The sequence below is a fragment of the Paramisgurnus dabryanus genome, chromosome 22 (genome assembly GCF_030506205.2).
Source record: "Paramisgurnus dabryanus chromosome 22, PD_genome_1.1, whole genome shotgun sequence".
Lineage (NCBI taxonomy): Eukaryota > Metazoa > Chordata > Actinopteri > Cypriniformes > Cobitidae > Paramisgurnus > Paramisgurnus dabryanus.
The window spans coordinates 5646909-5663702 of record NC_133358.1 but is presented as its reverse complement, the minus strand read 5'-3'; the positions used below and the strand labels follow the sequence as shown (position 1 = coordinate 5663702).

At 37.0% G+C, this 16794-nt stretch overlaps 2 protein-coding genes across 3 annotated transcripts in view; one reads left to right on the top strand and one right to left on the bottom strand.

The window, feature by feature from the left end:
* LOC135785297 (protein adenylyltransferase SelO-like) overlaps positions 1-12329 on the top strand; it is a 41360-nt gene extending 29031 nt beyond the window's left edge. The window contains exon 20 of one of the 2 annotated variants that reach the window (XM_065294656.2): positions 11358-12329. The gene's annotated coding sequence lies outside the window, so the exon portion shown is untranslated. Of the gene's footprint in view, positions 1-387; positions 876-11357 lie in introns of those variants that run through there. The other variant, XM_073813088.1, reaches the window with a different exon arrangement.
* Positions 1-15935, bottom strand: part of apbb1ip (amyloid beta (A4) precursor protein-binding, family B, member 1 interacting protein) — a 31410-nt gene extending 15475 nt beyond the window's left edge. Inside the window, exons 1-4 of the mRNA XM_065294654.2 lie at positions 15776-15935; positions 5699-5758; positions 1842-1941; positions 206-474 (exon numbers count right to left, since the gene is read on the bottom strand). Coding sequence (XP_065150726.2) covers positions 206-474; positions 1842-1941; positions 5699-5758 — 429 coding nt within the window. The 5' untranslated portion in view covers positions 15776-15935. The remainder of the gene's footprint in view (positions 1-205; positions 475-1841; positions 1942-5698; positions 5759-15775) is intronic.
* Positions 15936-16794: the final 859 nt, after the last annotated feature.

Genomic DNA, 16794 nt, shown 5'->3' with positions numbered 1-16794 from the left:
ATGCTACTCTAGCAATGCAAAAGGTCATGTGGTTCAATCCCAGGGATTACACACTGATAGTGCTAATGCACTTTATAGTGTTGGCTGCACTTGAACCTGTTTGCATCTGTGTTTTGTGTCCTTATCAGCTCTGTAACACTAAAAGCTGAAAATGTGTTAACCACTAGAACCTGTGGGTGTATAGCATACTTAAAATAGTACTTACTTTTGAAAGTTTGACAGAGGGGGGCAGAGGTTGAGATGAAATGGAGATAGAGGAAGTGGCAGGTCTGGGGGTGGACGTGGGAAGGCTATAGTTACTCGGAGGTTGTACAGGCGGTAGGGCAGCTGGAGTCGGAGCTGGAGTCAAAGCTGGAGCTGACCCTTTTGTGCTTCCTTTCTCTGTAGCAAACTTCTCTTCTGTGGCACTAATATCTGCCACCAGATCAGCCATCAGGGCATCAAGATCATTGTCCTCCAGACCATGCAGGGACTCTTCAGGATCAGATAAAAACAACATTGCTTACATTGACCACCACCAATACAGAAAGTCCTGTGCTTGTCCTTTTAATTCTAACTTCTAAAAACTACAAACTGCTTAGCATTCCTAAAAAATGCCTAAAAAAGGACACTATTAAAATGTGCTGATTATAGTACAGTGCCAAAAATGTTTAATAACAACCTTAACTTGCACATAATTGTATTGCATGACATTATTTATAGTTGGCATTACTTTCATAGTGCAAAAAACAAAAGATTAATCGCATTCAAAATAAAAGTTTGTTTTTGTATAATAACGGGTGTGCAATTATTTTCTATATAGACGATTTCATTATGCGGTGACGCGATTACGCGTCTGAGCGGAACTTTACTTCCGGTCTCTGTTTGTTATGGTGTGACTAGTTGCTAAATTAACTACTGAACAAATAACTCGTTGAAAATAACAAATGTTTTGGTCTCCTAAAGACTGTGATCAGGAATTATCCATATTTAATGGCAGCAGATCTGTAGTTAAGATTGCATACATTATATAGTTTTAATGTTAGTTTTTGATACGCTTTAGCTATCATTTGAATTGTGGTAATCTACGTGTTGTTTATTGATTTTTTAGTGGAGTATATATATATAAATCTTTAAAAAATAGTTTTTAAATAAACTTATACATGGGTGTGCATTTATATATACATAATTATTACACACAATACACACACAAATATATTTTGCAAACACAAACTTTTATTTCGTACGTGATTAATCGCGATTAATCTTCCGACAGCCCTACAATAGATACAAAATTGATCAACAGAGCTGTTTAAGCTTGACAAGGCTAATATAACTGTAATTTTTAAGCCTTAAAGTGATCATGTTATGGCCTGTTTGGGGTGTATTAAAACATTTTTATGCTTGATATTCTGAAAACATATTTATTTATTTAACATTATTGCAGCTCCTCTCTACCCACTCCGTATAAAACTTTATTGAAGACCCTCTTAGACTTGGGCAGGGTTGTGTTAATGCCAATGAGCTGTTTGTTTGTTGCAGTTCTTGAAAACTCTTTACTATTAAAGAGAATATCTCTATAATCTTTGTAACTTTGCAGATGTTTGTTTTGCTCAAACATCAACATCACACACCAAATAAAGCTGAAGGGCCCCTTTCATTTAAGTTTGAACTGTAGCCAGACATTCTTCTTTCAAACGGCCACGTCGGTGCATCATAATTTCAAGCAATTTTATGGCTAGTTAATCACAATTTATTTTTCCAACAAGCAAAGCGTTGTATAAATAGGTCCTCTCAGTAAAGATGCTGAGAATAAAAACGTATAGACACTGGTGAACATTTTAGGTTTAAGTAATATTTACCATTGAAATCTGTGAAACCAATGGAAAAGTTCATTTCCTGAGTGGCAGGAATGGTGAGAGGTTTATGCTGAGGTGGAGACTCTTCTTCTGTCTCCAAACTCTGTGAAAACACAAATGAGGAACAAACCAAATGAAAAAAAAAATTATAAACTGCCTGAGGATGTTTTCAACTACAGAAATATAATTAGCATTAAAAGGAACAATCAGTTTCACTATCAGTATCTGATAACTACACAAGTTTTATTCTTAATATGTTTGCTTTCTCTTTTCCTTCCACATTTTGTGCTGAAATATTGTCTGCAATATTTGCAGACTGCCCACCTTACAAATGAATGGGGCATTACAAAAATGTACATTTTGATTGTATGAATAAAGGACAACTGTTTGTGTTTTTCTGTTGTAGTCACCTGAATGCATCATTTAAGTTGCTAAAGATATTTTTGTAATAATTTTCACAATGTTTACTTTAGGATTAAAGGTGTTTATGGATTATTTTAAAGCCTTGCTAAACAGCTCAAGGTTATGCCATGTCATGTTGCTTCAAAGGAAAACGGACTATAAGTTTAGTTAGGCGCAATGAGTGTGTACATCTTGCATATTTTCCAGTTAGAATGGATGTGTTAAAAACAACACATTAGTGTTGATTCTGGGACAACACACTAAATGCCTTGTCCTAGAATCCACCCATCTCTCTGTTATTATTGAAACAACACATTTTGTGTAACTTTTAACACAAAATCAACAAAAAAATGACACATGATGTGTTAACACAAAAAGATATGTAAAAAATGAACACATCCAGAGGGTAGAGAGCTCACAAACTCTAACATACTGTACAGAATAATGTCTAAGAGTGATGTACTTTTACATTTAAAACCTCAGATCTCAAGCTCATTATTTCCTATCATGAATTACTATGAAAATAATAAGAAAAATGATTTAAAGAGCATCTGACATGTTTTCTTGCAAATTAGCATTTTTAATCAGACTCTATGTAGATTTTTCTAGCAACAAAAAAAATGTGTAAACCAGCCCACTGCCAATTTACCCAATAGTGTACAGTATTTCGATAGCTTGGTTGCCAGTTATCATGGTTGCTTAAATGAGACCGCAATGACCTCTAAATGTGACCTCCGGTGGACGCAATCTCTGGGGTTTGTAATTTGCCACCAAAAAACACTGCAAACGTAAAAACAAAAGCTCCTTTTAAAGGGGACGTATCATGAAAATGTGACTTTTTCCATGTTTAAATGCTATAATTGGGTACATCTAACACTAGATTACCATACGAACATCATAGAAGAGCTCCCTAAATTGGTAACATCATCCAAATCATCATCCTGTACACTAGAAACCGTTCCCACAAAATTACTTAAAGAGGTATTTCATGTAGTGTCAGACACAGTACTAAATATCTTTAACTCATCCCTAGAATTAGGATACGTTCCGACAGCTTTCAAACTAGCAGTTGTTAGACCGCTCATTAAAAAACCAAACCTTGACCAGGGAGATTTTAATAACTTTAGACCAATCTCAAATCTACCTTTTCTTTCTAAAATATTAGAAAAAGTAGTGGCAAGCCAGCTACGCACATTCATAGTGAATAATAATACAAATGAAAAGTTCCAATCAGGATTCAGGCCCCACCATAGCACAGAAACAGCGAGGCTTAGAGTTACAAATTACCTCCTATTAACATCCGACCGTGGTGAAATCTCAATCCTTATATTACTAGACCTTAATGCAGCCTTTGACACAATAAATCACAGAATCCTACTCGATAGACTAGAAAACTATGTTGGCATCAGTGGTCAGGCGTTAGCCTGGTTTAGATCGTATCTAACCAATCGATATCACTTTGTTTATGTAAATGAGGAAGAGTCATATCACTCCGCTGTTAAATACGGCGTACTACAAGGATCAGTTTTAGGCCCTATCCTATTCTCGTTATATATGTTACCTCTAGGAGATATAATCAGGAAACATAACATAAGTTTTCACTGCTACGCGGATGATACCCAGCTTTACATCTCGTCACATCCTAGCGAAACCCACCAGTTTGCTAAGCTAACAGACTGCATTAGTGATATTAGGGACTGGAAGGCACATAACTTTCTTATGCTAAACTCCAATAAGACTGAGATACTTATTATTGAACCAAATTGCTTCAAACATAATATGTCAGATTACAAGTTGCCCATAGATGGCGCCGATGGTGGTGCCATCTTCCACGGTTAAGAATTTAGGCGTAAAGTTATCTATCTGTCATATATCCAACGTCTGCCGCACAGCATTCTTCCATCTTAGAAATATCTCAAAAATACGCCATATGCTGTCTGCATCAGATGCAGAAAAGCTTAACCACACTTTTATGACCTCTAGAATAGACAGTGGCGGTTCTACACGGAGGCCAAGGGTGGCCCGTGCCTCTGTAGACATGTCCCTGGCCACCCCTGTGGCCACCCCGTGCTGACCAAATAAAAAAGTATAAATTTATTTTGATTTTACACGCGAGCGCCAAAAGCGGAACTAATGCGACGCAACGTTCTACGCGGGCAAATTAGAGCGGCGCACCCAACCACTGTAGCTGGCTGCAGGTGTCATGACACAGGTGCTGCTCAGCGAGTGTCTCAATTCGTTCTCAATGGCCCGATGTTGAGAATGTGTATGCAGGTTTGGGCACTGGTAAGGACTCTAGCTGACTTGATATTGGGACACTGTTCACTTGTTCTCCTGTGACGTGGTTGCGTGTTGTGATCATTTACAGCTGTTACTCATCAACAACCGGCAAAACCAACATTTCGTTAACTTTTTAAAGTTTACACATTGTAAAAAGCGCTGTAATTATGCTCTTACATATACGTGCATACAATTGGAGGAATATAATTAAATGTTACATATAAAATTTCTTACAATTTAAAATAATTATTATTTTAAATACTGATTAGATTGTGGTCCCTAACTGTCTAGCAATGTGTGTTTATATGTAAACTAAAACAAACGTTTGTCTTTATAAAAGTTTGCATTTCATAAAGTTTATTGAGTAGGCTCGGATGATTTTCGGTTGGGGGGCTTTAGAAAAGAGCCCAGCTCCCCTTTTGCACCTGCACTCACTCTTTTATAAATAAATATGTATATGATTGTAAAGTAAAATAAAGTTTACGGGGCAGTTTCCCGGAAAGGGATTAGACTAGTCCTAGACTAAAATAAATGTAAGAGCTGTCCAAACGGAAAACAACTTGCAATGCCATATCTTAAAACCCTGCTGAAAAAAACAGCATGGACCAGCATGGGAATTATGCTGGTTTGATGCTGGTTTAGCTGGTGTTCATTAGCAAACCAGCACCAAAACACAACATAGGGCTGGTCTTGCTGGTATGCTGTTTTTTTCAGCAGGGAATACACCAGTGCCCTTGGTTTTGCTTCAAAATGCACACAAGTAATGTATTTAGTAAGGCATGTTTGTTAAAACTAGTTATATTTCCTAATTAAACTAAGGCCTAGTCCTGTCTTAAACTAATTCCTGTAACCACCCCTATAATCTTTAAATATAATTTCTTGCCATTTTTTTATGTGCCCCTCTGTTAAAACACTGGCCCCTCCTTGGCCCCCCTTGTGAAATTTGTCTAGAACCGCCACTGAGAATAGACTATTGTAACTCGTTACTCGGGGGATGTCACGCAAATCAGCTATACTACGCTCGCTTGTACGGTTTATCCTTAGCCGCAATATTCTACTTCTTATATTATCTATTGATTTTCTGTGTTCTCCCCTACATCTACTCATGTAAAGCTGCTTTGCAACAATTAACAATTGTGAAAAGCGCTATATAAATAAAATTGAATTGAATACAGTACCTGTGTTAGGAGATCCATCTCCTGCAGCATATCACTGAACATAGCATCAATGTCATCCATCTACAACAGAAAGGGGAGAGAATTTTACATAGGTATGCAGTGTGCAGCACAGAACATGAACTAGATGTGGACATAGGCCTTGTTTTAAAGTTTTGTTGTGCCATTTTTTTTCTCTTTATGTTCTATAAACAAAAAAATCATGCAGGAGAAAAACAGCAGTCAAGCTTCAAAAATGACAAAAACACACCATAAAAGTTCCAAAAAAGTAATCCATACACTTTACTGCAAGCTTATATTCCATATAATGGCGTTGGTTAAGGAACAGGCAAAACTGTAAGTTATTACTCAATGCTCTGCAGCAGTTGAATTTATGTTTATTCAAATTCATTCAAAATGCACAAATGAGACTTGACAGTTGCATACATTTTAGATTTAACTTTCAATCTGCTCCTTATACAAAGTTGATGTAACGCTTAAAACTAATTGTGAGTTAAGCACAAGCTGTGTAGACTTACAGTGTGCTTTTTGGGATAGTTTACCAATTTGGGTAACCACTTTGGGTTTCATTGTTCTTTGGAAGTCAAACAGAATTTTGGGGAATTGTTTTCTGGTTTATATGTCGTCTTTTCAAGTTTCATGTACATAAAATGTACAATACATGTCAGATTAAATTGCTCAAAATGCAGATAAGCCAAAAATACTTTTCAATACAATCAATGTCTTTTTAAATATAGCTCCTGGTACTTCATTTAGATTTGTGAACAGTTTTAAAACATTTTATTCAAAAAGTTGAGTGTATCAGGTCTAACACTCCATTTAAAAATTCTGTTCCTCTTGAAGCGTCTTGTCAATGGAGCTCCCTATCTTTTTTCCAACTAGTGTCACCTTCACAGCTCCATGAAATAGTTCTTAGGTTTTTCCAGCCTTAAGTCCAGTTGTTAATGCTGTTATCAGTAGCTCCTTAACAAATGAAATTGTACCAGCTTCTTTTAAACATCCTATAGTCCAACCACTGTTAAAAAAGCCTCATCTCGAACAGTATGTTCTGAATAATTACAGATCCATATCTACATTATCTTTCATCTCAAAGGTTTTTGAAAATATAGAACTTGCATTTGATACACTGTCAGAAATAAAGGTACAAAACTGTACCTTTTCTGTCACTGGGGCTGTACCCTAAGTTTCCATTTGAAACCTTTACAGGAATACAAAACAGAATGCAATTTTGGGTAGATTACCGTACCTTAAGGACCCTACATTGTTAGAAAAAAGTCAAAATATGTACCCTAACTGGGGCAGCACCCTTTAAAAAGGCAATTGTATGGACCATTAGGTACAGATATGTACCGGTAAAAATGTAGTATCAATATGTACCTTTGAGATAATAATATGAATTTTTGAGGTACTAATAAGCTCTCTTTGGTCCCAGAATGTACTTCTGAGGTACTTAAATGAAATCCTTAGTTGCAAAGCTGTACTTTTTGAAAGGGTACAGCCCCAGTGACAGAAAAGGTACAGATTTGTACCTTTATTTCTGAGAGTGTACAATAGATCATGATATACTTCTTCAAAGACTTGATCAAGTACGTAGCTGATTTTCAGGGATCTGTGCTGAACTGGTTTGCCTCCTACCTTAAAGGAGCATTTCACCCGTAGAAACATTCATCTTTATTGAAAGTGTGTCATATTTGTAGTCAAAATGTAATATGCATTTAGAATTTGGTGCCTATTTGACAGAGAAAAGGGGTGAATATAAAGTGTCACCCCCTCAACAAAGATATTGAACTTCCTTCTTTCAATGATGCAAAATGATGATTTTTATATCATTGAAAGAAAGAAGTGCAACACTGAAATCTGTATTTCTCCTGTCTCAGCCGCAACTGAGGAAATTATGCATGACCATTCAACAACATGACTGGGGTTCTAACTATACAAAGCTTAATGCAAATGGGTGAAGTGTCCCTTTAAGGACATATCCTTTTCAGTGAATTTAGGAAATGGTTTTTCATCCCGGGCTTACATTTCCTAAGGTGTTCCTCAGGGCTCTATTCTGGGTCCTCTACTTTTCTCATTATATATGCTTTCACTCCATTTTATTTTTTAGAAACATAATTATTATATTATTTTCTTGTTAAAAACAATAACTGTTCTGTGTCCACTCTGTTTGCATGTCTTCAGGACATTAAGTGCTGGATGGATTTGATTTTTTACAGTTAAACAATGACAAAACTGAAATACGTGTTTTTGGTCCCACAACTGTGTCTTCTGGCATTGAAAAAAAGCAGCTTCTGTCTTCAAATGTTTGTGATCATGTTAGAAACCTTGGTTATGTCTTTGATCCTTTGTTGTATTTTGATAAACAGATAAGAACTGTTATGGAAAGCAGCTTCTTTCAATTTAGATCAATTGCTTAAATCAAGAAGATATTTTCTATGAAGGACCTTCAAACTATACTTCATGCATTTATAACTTCAAGATTGGATTACTGCAACTCACTTATCTGGGTTTACCTAAATGATCTCTGACCGATTGCAACTGGTACAAAATGTGACAGCTAGATAACCCCCGTATTTGCCTCTCTACACTTGCTCCCGGCTAAGTTTCACATTATTTTTAAGATTTTGCTTTTATGTTTTTAAAGCTTTACATGGTTGTGCTCCCCAGTATATTTGTTATCTCATCACTTTGTATTCTACCCCTAGATCTATTCGGTCTTCTAATCAATTCATTCTCTCAGTCTCTCAGCATCTACGGCTATACGTTCACATTTTAAACCTAGGCAACAGGGCTTTTGCTGCGACAGCTCTTCCTCTTCACTTAAGATCTGCCCCCCTCTATTTCTCTGTTTAAATCTGCTTTAAAAACCCACTTTTACTCTATGGGCCCTATTTTAACGATCTGAAATGCAAGTGCGAAGCGCAATGCGCAAGTGACTTTGTGGGCGGATCTTGGGCGCTGTTGCTATTTTCCCGGCGGGAGAAATAACTCTTGCACCAGGCGCAAATCAATAAGGGGTTGGTCTGAAGTAGGTTCATTATTCATAGGTGTGGTTTGGGCGTTACGTCAAATAAACCAATCAGAACGCTATACAACATTCCCTTTAAACGCAAGGGCACAAGTTCCATGGTGGGTTGCTATTATTATGACGGATTTACCAGGCGCACGCCAGGAGCGGTTCACAGCCGAGGAGACCCACGTTCTTGTAAGAGCAGTCAAAGACAGAAAAGTTGTTTTGTATGGGGATAGGAGAAACCTGCCCAAATCAGCGTAGGTTGAACAGGCGTGAGAGGAAATAGCCACAATTGTCTCATCAGCTGGCATCCCCATCGTTGCACCAAGCGCTACAATGATGTCAGGAGACGGGGGAATCCCAAGCTTGCCAGCATAAATCAGGCACGCCGTGTAACGGGAGGTGGATCTGCCTCTACACAGACGCCAGCAGAGGACATTGCTGCATTCACCCTCACCGCTGAAAGGGTTTGGGGGCTTTGAAATCGGACCCAAGAAACGCAAGCAAGGTCCAACCCCAAAGTACACTTACAAATCAAGTTCATATACATTAAGGTTTCTTATGAAAATATTTTAATCGTTATTTGCATGATAATTTTTTAACACAGCCACACAATAAATAAAAACTATCACCACAATGCTCACCACTATGATTCCCCTTATCTCATGTGTTAATATTTTTTATTGTAACAATTTATGATTTTCAAAATAACTGTTGCATCTGTGTAGATTAGATAAGCAAAGTGTGTGCGCCTAGTGCACGCTATACATATGGTCAAGCATGCACCCTTAAAATAGCATAATGAACAACGTGCAACGCGCCACTGACTTTAGACTCGTTTTTTTTGGTCAGTGGCGCAATTGTTTTTTGAAACTGCAAAATAGCATCAGGGATGGTTTGCGCCGCAATACGCCTCCTTTTTTGCGCTGAACCGCCCAGTGAGCGCAAGTTCATTCCCTAGTTTGCCGACGTGCGTCTGTGGAGGGAAAAACCCGCTGTGCGCCGGTGCAAAATACGAATGATACATGCGTCACTGACAAAGTCAATTGCGCTGGGTGCAAGATAGGGCCCAATATGTACTCTGTTGGAGGGTGTAAAATGTTGTGTTTCTTTGTTTGTCTGGTTTGGGTTTTTACTTTTACTCTGTTTTTATTTGTATTACAGGACGTTGGTTGCAACTTCAAACTTTAAACATGCTTTATAAGTTAATAAACTAAAACCTTAATATTCACAGCAAGAAACAGTTAAAGATTATCCTAAAATTCTTACTATCAAAAACAGCAATAAGAATGAACTAACCCTTTTGTAACCCTGGTGCTTTTAGTCATTTTTTAGAGCTTAACTGTTTCTGGTCACCATTCACTGTCATTGTATTTGAAATAAATCAGTGTGAAGATTCTGCCTCTCATTTTCAGTTGACTTTTTTTCATTTTCCAATTCATTTCACTAAAATCTGCCTAAAATATTGCATACTGTCTTTATATACTGAATAAAGCAGTGCAAGTGTTTGTGGTTGGTATTATAGCAGAGTATGCAATGCCTGTGCATATGTTAAAACATAACCCAGGGCTACAGATTCCACAATATCTATTCAGAGTCTAGAGATAAAAGCATGGCTTGCATAACTCTTTCACACATTTGTTCTTTGCCAAGACATGCAGAATCCTGCCCATAAGCGCTTAGTGCAGAACGAGTGCAGAATATTAAAGCAAACATTAAGTTACATACAAAATAACATTGCAAAACATTTCAAATCTCATTTTGTTGAGCTTATGGTATATGGTTGATAATATTATATAAACCACTGAAGGTTTTAACCAAACATTTACAGCTTTTTTCATCATTTCGATCTTATCTGTTTGAAATCTTTTTTTTTCTTCTTTGCTTTTTTTGCTTGTTTTATAATACATTAGAAATCCGTTCATCTCACTGCTGGGTTTTCCAAATGTCTACAGCTTTGCCCAAAATCCAGACCATACAAATTGCATACAAAAAACTAAACTGTGACCCACTTCCTCCTTATTCCCTCATATTCAGCATTTTTTGTACTGAATGCACATGCTATGTCTTTATTTTGTTGTAGTTTTAAGATATAAGCATAATTGACTGAACACAGCATATTACTTCTGTTCTGACATTTTGGCCATTTACTGGCCAGGTTCAGAGGACCATCTTAAACCAGCTATTTCCAACTAAGACTTAGCCAAGCTGGTTTTAGCTGGGGGGTTAGTTGGTTTTTCAGCCAGAAAAGTTCCCAAAAGCCCCCTAAACCAGACTGCTGCAGCTTAATCAGTTAAAAACAGATTGGGGAGACCAGCATAAACCTACAGCTAAGCGTAGTCGGGATGCAGCAGAGAAGTTTCCACAATATCATATCAAGAATATTACGACAAACAGTAGATGCCAGAAGGCAAAAACCTTGCAATGCCTAGCAACCACATAGCTACTTGCAGAAAAAAGTTGATAATGTACCTTAGCAACTTTGTAAGCATAACAACAATATAGTAACCACCCATAATGTGCTTTATTTTACAGCCACTCCTGTTTTCAGAAAAGATGAACATTTCGTTTTAGTTTCTGTTCCACAACGTTTCAATGTGTTCACATTAAATATATATATATAATTTCTCTTTTTCACACTCTCTCCAGATTGTACGCTTGCATTTGGGTCAGGCCAAACCGTCTGAGTGTCTATCAGAAGCACCTGTGAGTACAAACAATGCTGCGTCCTTTAAATGAGGCACTGCCACACAGCCGCACAGCCAATCAGAGAAGAGCTTGCACGGAGCTACACATGGGGAAGTGGTTACAGCAACTTCCCCTGACTCTATGTTGAAAGCATTGAAGTTTCCAACAGGAAACAGATGACACATATCTCTGCAACCATCTCAGCACGGTTAATCTTATGTGTCTATGCGTCAGTGAATCAATAAAACTGTACATTCACATTACCGTACAGGCAAAACATTATCCTGCATATTGTCTATGTGATGTATCACCAAAGAAGAAATGAAAGCATGCATTTGCATCATATTGTTGACTTCATGTGTCGGAACAAATTGTTATATTTGTAAGACCAACCAAACCACAACATTCAACTTTATCCTACTTCAGGATGATTTTAATTTGTTTTTCTAAGTGTTATGGTAACATCAATACTTCATATCAAGGGTTTCACTCAATGATTTTTGGTTTGGAAAAGAAATTAGCTCAGTCTTTCCATTTGTTTCTCAATTGCATATGTTCTAAATTAAATTTGGGAAATCATTTTGGACATAATGTAATCAAAGTCTACTTGGATGTTTGGGAATAACTATAATGTTTAGTCTCTATTTATAAAAACATTTATTTTTAATAAAATGATCAATTCTTATTTATACTTAACTGAAAGAGACTAAATATGTTTCATTGCAAAAGACTTTTGGGTTTTAAATGTCATTGTTGTTGTCTGAATGCTTACATTTAACAAAGGACTGTACACACGACATTTCAACCACTTTCAATCACAATGTTAGTCCATTTAGCGTATATTTGCAAGCAAATGTGCCTTTTTTCACACCATTCATCATCAGTCCACTAAGCAAACTTAGCAAATCCATTTTTGTTGTATTTCCAAGTGAAAAACTTAGCACCAGTATGCTATAGGTGTCTGCAAAGGCATAGTTATATAACCCCAAAACAGAAAAAGTTGGGACACTGTAGAAATTGTGAGTAAAAAAGGAATGGAATAATTTACAAATCTCATAAACTTATATTTTATTCACAATAGAATATAGATAACAAATCAAATGTTGAAAGTGATACATTTTGAAATGTCATGCCAAATATTGGCTCATTTTGGATTTCATGAGAGCTACACATTCCAAAAAAAGTTGGGACAGGTAGCAATAAGAGGCCAGAAAAGTTAAATGTACATATAAAGGAACAGCTGGAGGAGGACCAATGTTTAGGAATGGGAATGTTGTCCCATTCTTGTCTAATACAGACTTCTAGTTGCTCAACTGTCTTAGGTCTTCTTTGTTGCATCTTCCTCTTTATGATGCGCCAAATGTTTTCTGTGGGTGACAGATGTGGACTGCAGGCTGGACATTTCAGTAGTCAGATCCTTCTTCTACGCAGTCTTGACATTATAATTGATGCAGTATGTGGTCTGGCATTGTCATGTTGGAAAATGCAAGATCTTCCCTGAAAGAGACGACGTCTGAATGGGATCATATGGATCTAGAACTTGTATAAACCTTTCAGCATTGATGGTGCCTTTCCAGATGTATAAGCTGCCCATGCCACACGCACTCATGCAACCCCAAACCATCAGAGATGCAGGCTTCTGAAATGAGCGCTAATAACAACTTGGGATGTCCTTGTCCTCTTTAGTCCGGGTGAAATGGTGTCCCAGTTTTCCAAAAAGAACTTCAAATTTTAAATCGTTGGACCACAGAACAGTTTTTCACTTTGCCACAGTCCATTTTAAATGATCCATGCCCAGAGAAAATGCCTGCGCCTCTTGATCATGTTTAGATATGGCTGCTTTTTTGACCTACAGAGTTTTAGCTGGCAACAGCGAATGACACGGTGGATTGTGTTCACTGAAAATGTTTTCTGGAAGTATTCCAGAGCCCATGTTATGATTTCCATTACAGTAGCATTCCTGTATGTGATGCAGTGCCGTCTAAGGGCCCGAAGATCACAGGTATCCAGTATGGTTTTCCAGCCTTGACCCTTACGCACAGAGATTGCTCCAGATTCTCTGAATCTTTGGATGATATTATGCACTGTAGATGATGATAACTTCAATCTCTTTGCAATTTTTCTCTGAGAAACTCAGAAAACTATTTTTTGCTGCAGCATTGGGGGAATTTGTGATTCTCTGCCCATCTTGACTTCTGAGAAACACTGCCACTCTGAGAGGCTCTTTTTATACCCAATCATGTTGCCAATTGACCTAATAAGTTGCAAATTGGTCCTTCAACTGTTCATTATTTGTACATTTAAATTTTCTGGCCTCTTATTGCTACCTGTCCCAACTTTTTTTGGAATGTGTAGCTCTCATGATATCCAAAATGAGCCAATATTTGGCATGACATTTCAAAATATCTTCCTTTCAACATTTGATATGTTATCTATATTCTACTGTGAATAAAATATAAGTTTATGAGATTTGTAAATTATTCCATTCATTTTTTACTCACAATTTCTACAGTGTCCCAACTTTTTCTGTTTTGGGGTTGTATATGCATTTGCTAAAGCATAAGTTACTATGACTTTGTTTAAAGAATTCATCACTAAATATCTTTGAAGAAGTGACCCTAAACACCACTAATTTTATTGTTACAATGCATGTCCAATCTCTAAGAAATGTAATAGCACATCTTTCCTCACAATCGGACCCACAGACCTGAGCGTTAATTCATATCCACAGCATCAAAGTTGCGACAAAAGTAAAAAAAAAATTCTGACTAAATATGACCAATGGTAAGTCTTGCTCAAGTGATGATTAAATTAACAAACATCACGCCTTTAAATGTGTGAGGCTGAATGAAAGCTATTTCAACACATTAAACAACTGAAAAGATCTAACGTCTAAGCGTCTCAACGTCCTTGTATTCTGTAGAATTCCATGTCACAATTTTCCAAATAACCCATAGCAGCTAATCCTGTTCCAGTAATGTTTTGAAAAAGTCACTGAGATGCTATCGTTTCTCGCTGGTTATTTTAAACTGAAGAAAACAGTCATTAGAGATCTAGACAGACTGTTGACTTTGGGGTCACCTGATAGAAAAACAGTGCCCTGTTTGTTTTCTTCATCAAACACTCAGTCGGTGTGTTTTTAGTTCAGCTGGTGTTTCTCCCTAAGACTTCTGTCCGGTATACTTAAACCTGCCAGATGTTATGCTTGAAATTTTAAACCTCTTTATCATAGGACTAAAAATGCCTCCCGCTTGGATTTACTGAGGCTAGAAATTTGCAAATGCTATGGGAGGTGGGATTTAGACAAGGGGTAGAGGAGATTGTTGATGAAATTCCTTAGAAAGGTTCACTTGCATTGAGCTGCCAGGGCTCGTACAGTAACACTGTCAAGACGCTTCATAACAAACCAGGAACATTCAGCACAAATGACTGTGACTTTGGGGTATTTACAGCACATGTGCTATTTATAAATAAGACAAATTTGACAGTTAATGCTAATATTTTTGAGGAAGCTAAACCCAATAGTTAAAACTAAAGTGGGTCTCGTGTTGATTAAATAATACTGTAGTAAAAGGTACAAAGTGGTACTGAATGTTTACATATCTGTACCATATGCTAGGAACTTTTAAAAGAGTACTGTCAGCTGGGGTAGATATTTTGAGCATTTTTTAACAGTGTATAGCAGTTTCAGTGGATTGTGGATATTGGTCCACTTTATCCAGTAAGAGACAAGGGATTGGTGACTTGAGCCACCCAAAAAGAAAAAAAAATTGTTTCAGAGTAAGCATTTATTTTTTTTTTTGCATTTTGATAAATGTTTATGAAGCCATTTGGCAAACATGCACCAGTGAATCGTTCACAGTAGATTTATTATAAAAGTTATATTTCATGTTGACTAAATGAAATAAACAATAATGCTATCCAAAAAGTAGTGGACTCTTATAGTGTCTAATGTAATGAAGATAATTTCATGTTTAATATGAGCTGGGTGTGGTGTTTGCTGTACTTGTTTAATGATAGCCTTTGAACGCATTATTACATCAGACACTACAACACCTCCAATAAGTATTTCACCGTTACAAAAGATTCAGAAAAATTATTCATATGCCAATTATGGTAAAATAATTTAAACGATTCTTTACATCCACATCCAAATGTAACAAATAACCACACTGAAATAACACTGGTACAGATAAATACAGATACAACAACCTGACATAGTAATTGTAGCATAAATAAGGATACAAGCGTAAAAAAAATCCTGTTTGTACAGCATGGTACTCAGTTCAGATATATTTGAACAAGATCAACAACATTAAACCTAATTCTATACCAAACATCTCAAGCACGCTGTGGATCTCTTTAAAACCATCCCTTACCTTGATGTTTTTGGCAGGTTTAATTACTAGGTGATAGGGTCATAAGTAGGATTTCTTAAAAGCGCTTCTCTTTCCTGTTGAACGGTGGACACCACCCAACCCACATGCAACAGTGTGCCGAGCTGGAGAGTTGAATATGAGTTACTGACAGTTCAGTTACTTCCTGCCTGACGCGGAAGTTCAGGTCTCAACCTGTTGTCTGCATTCCACCGGATACTGAAAACACACAGCACTCATTCAGTCAACAGCTGAGATTGTGATGTATGTGTTCAGTTCACAGACCAGAGCCGATTTATTGTTTCTACTTTGATTACATGTTGGTCAATGATTAATAAACATTCATCTCTGTTAATGAATAATCTCATCTTGTGCACGTCTGCCTTTAGTTATTAATGTAAGGTTCAAAACCATTATTCATTGTCTTTAAACTCAACATTAACAAATATTTAGGATATTTTAAACAGGTGTAGAATAAACCCATAAAGATGAGTAAAGAGGCTGTCAACCAATAAACTGACAGACAAATGCCTGAAAATGACTCAAGTCTGTCAATCCATTTTGTAGCTATAAACATCAAGGCTGCATCTGCAATCACATACTTTCCTACCAATGTATATACTAGCATCTATAGGCAAGAAATTGTAGGTGAAAAAAGAAGTATGACCGAATTCACAGTACTCATAAAAGAGTAGGCATTAAGAACCTGGATGACCTACTTCTTCCGACTGTGAATGGAGATGACTTGACACAGCTAACGCAGATAGGTCACATGACAGTGACTATATGGCAAATATAGTAGGTCTGAATTTCATTCATACTATTTATAGTACACACTTTTTTAAGCTTGCTAAGTATTTACAGTACTTTTTCAAAATAAGTATTCACTCAAGAGCAGGGATGGGCAACTTCGGTCCTGCAGAGTTTAGCGCCAACCATAATTAAACACACCTGAAGCAGCCAATTAAGGTCTTGATAGGCATACTAGGAACATTTAGGCAGGTGTGTGGAGGCAAGTTGGA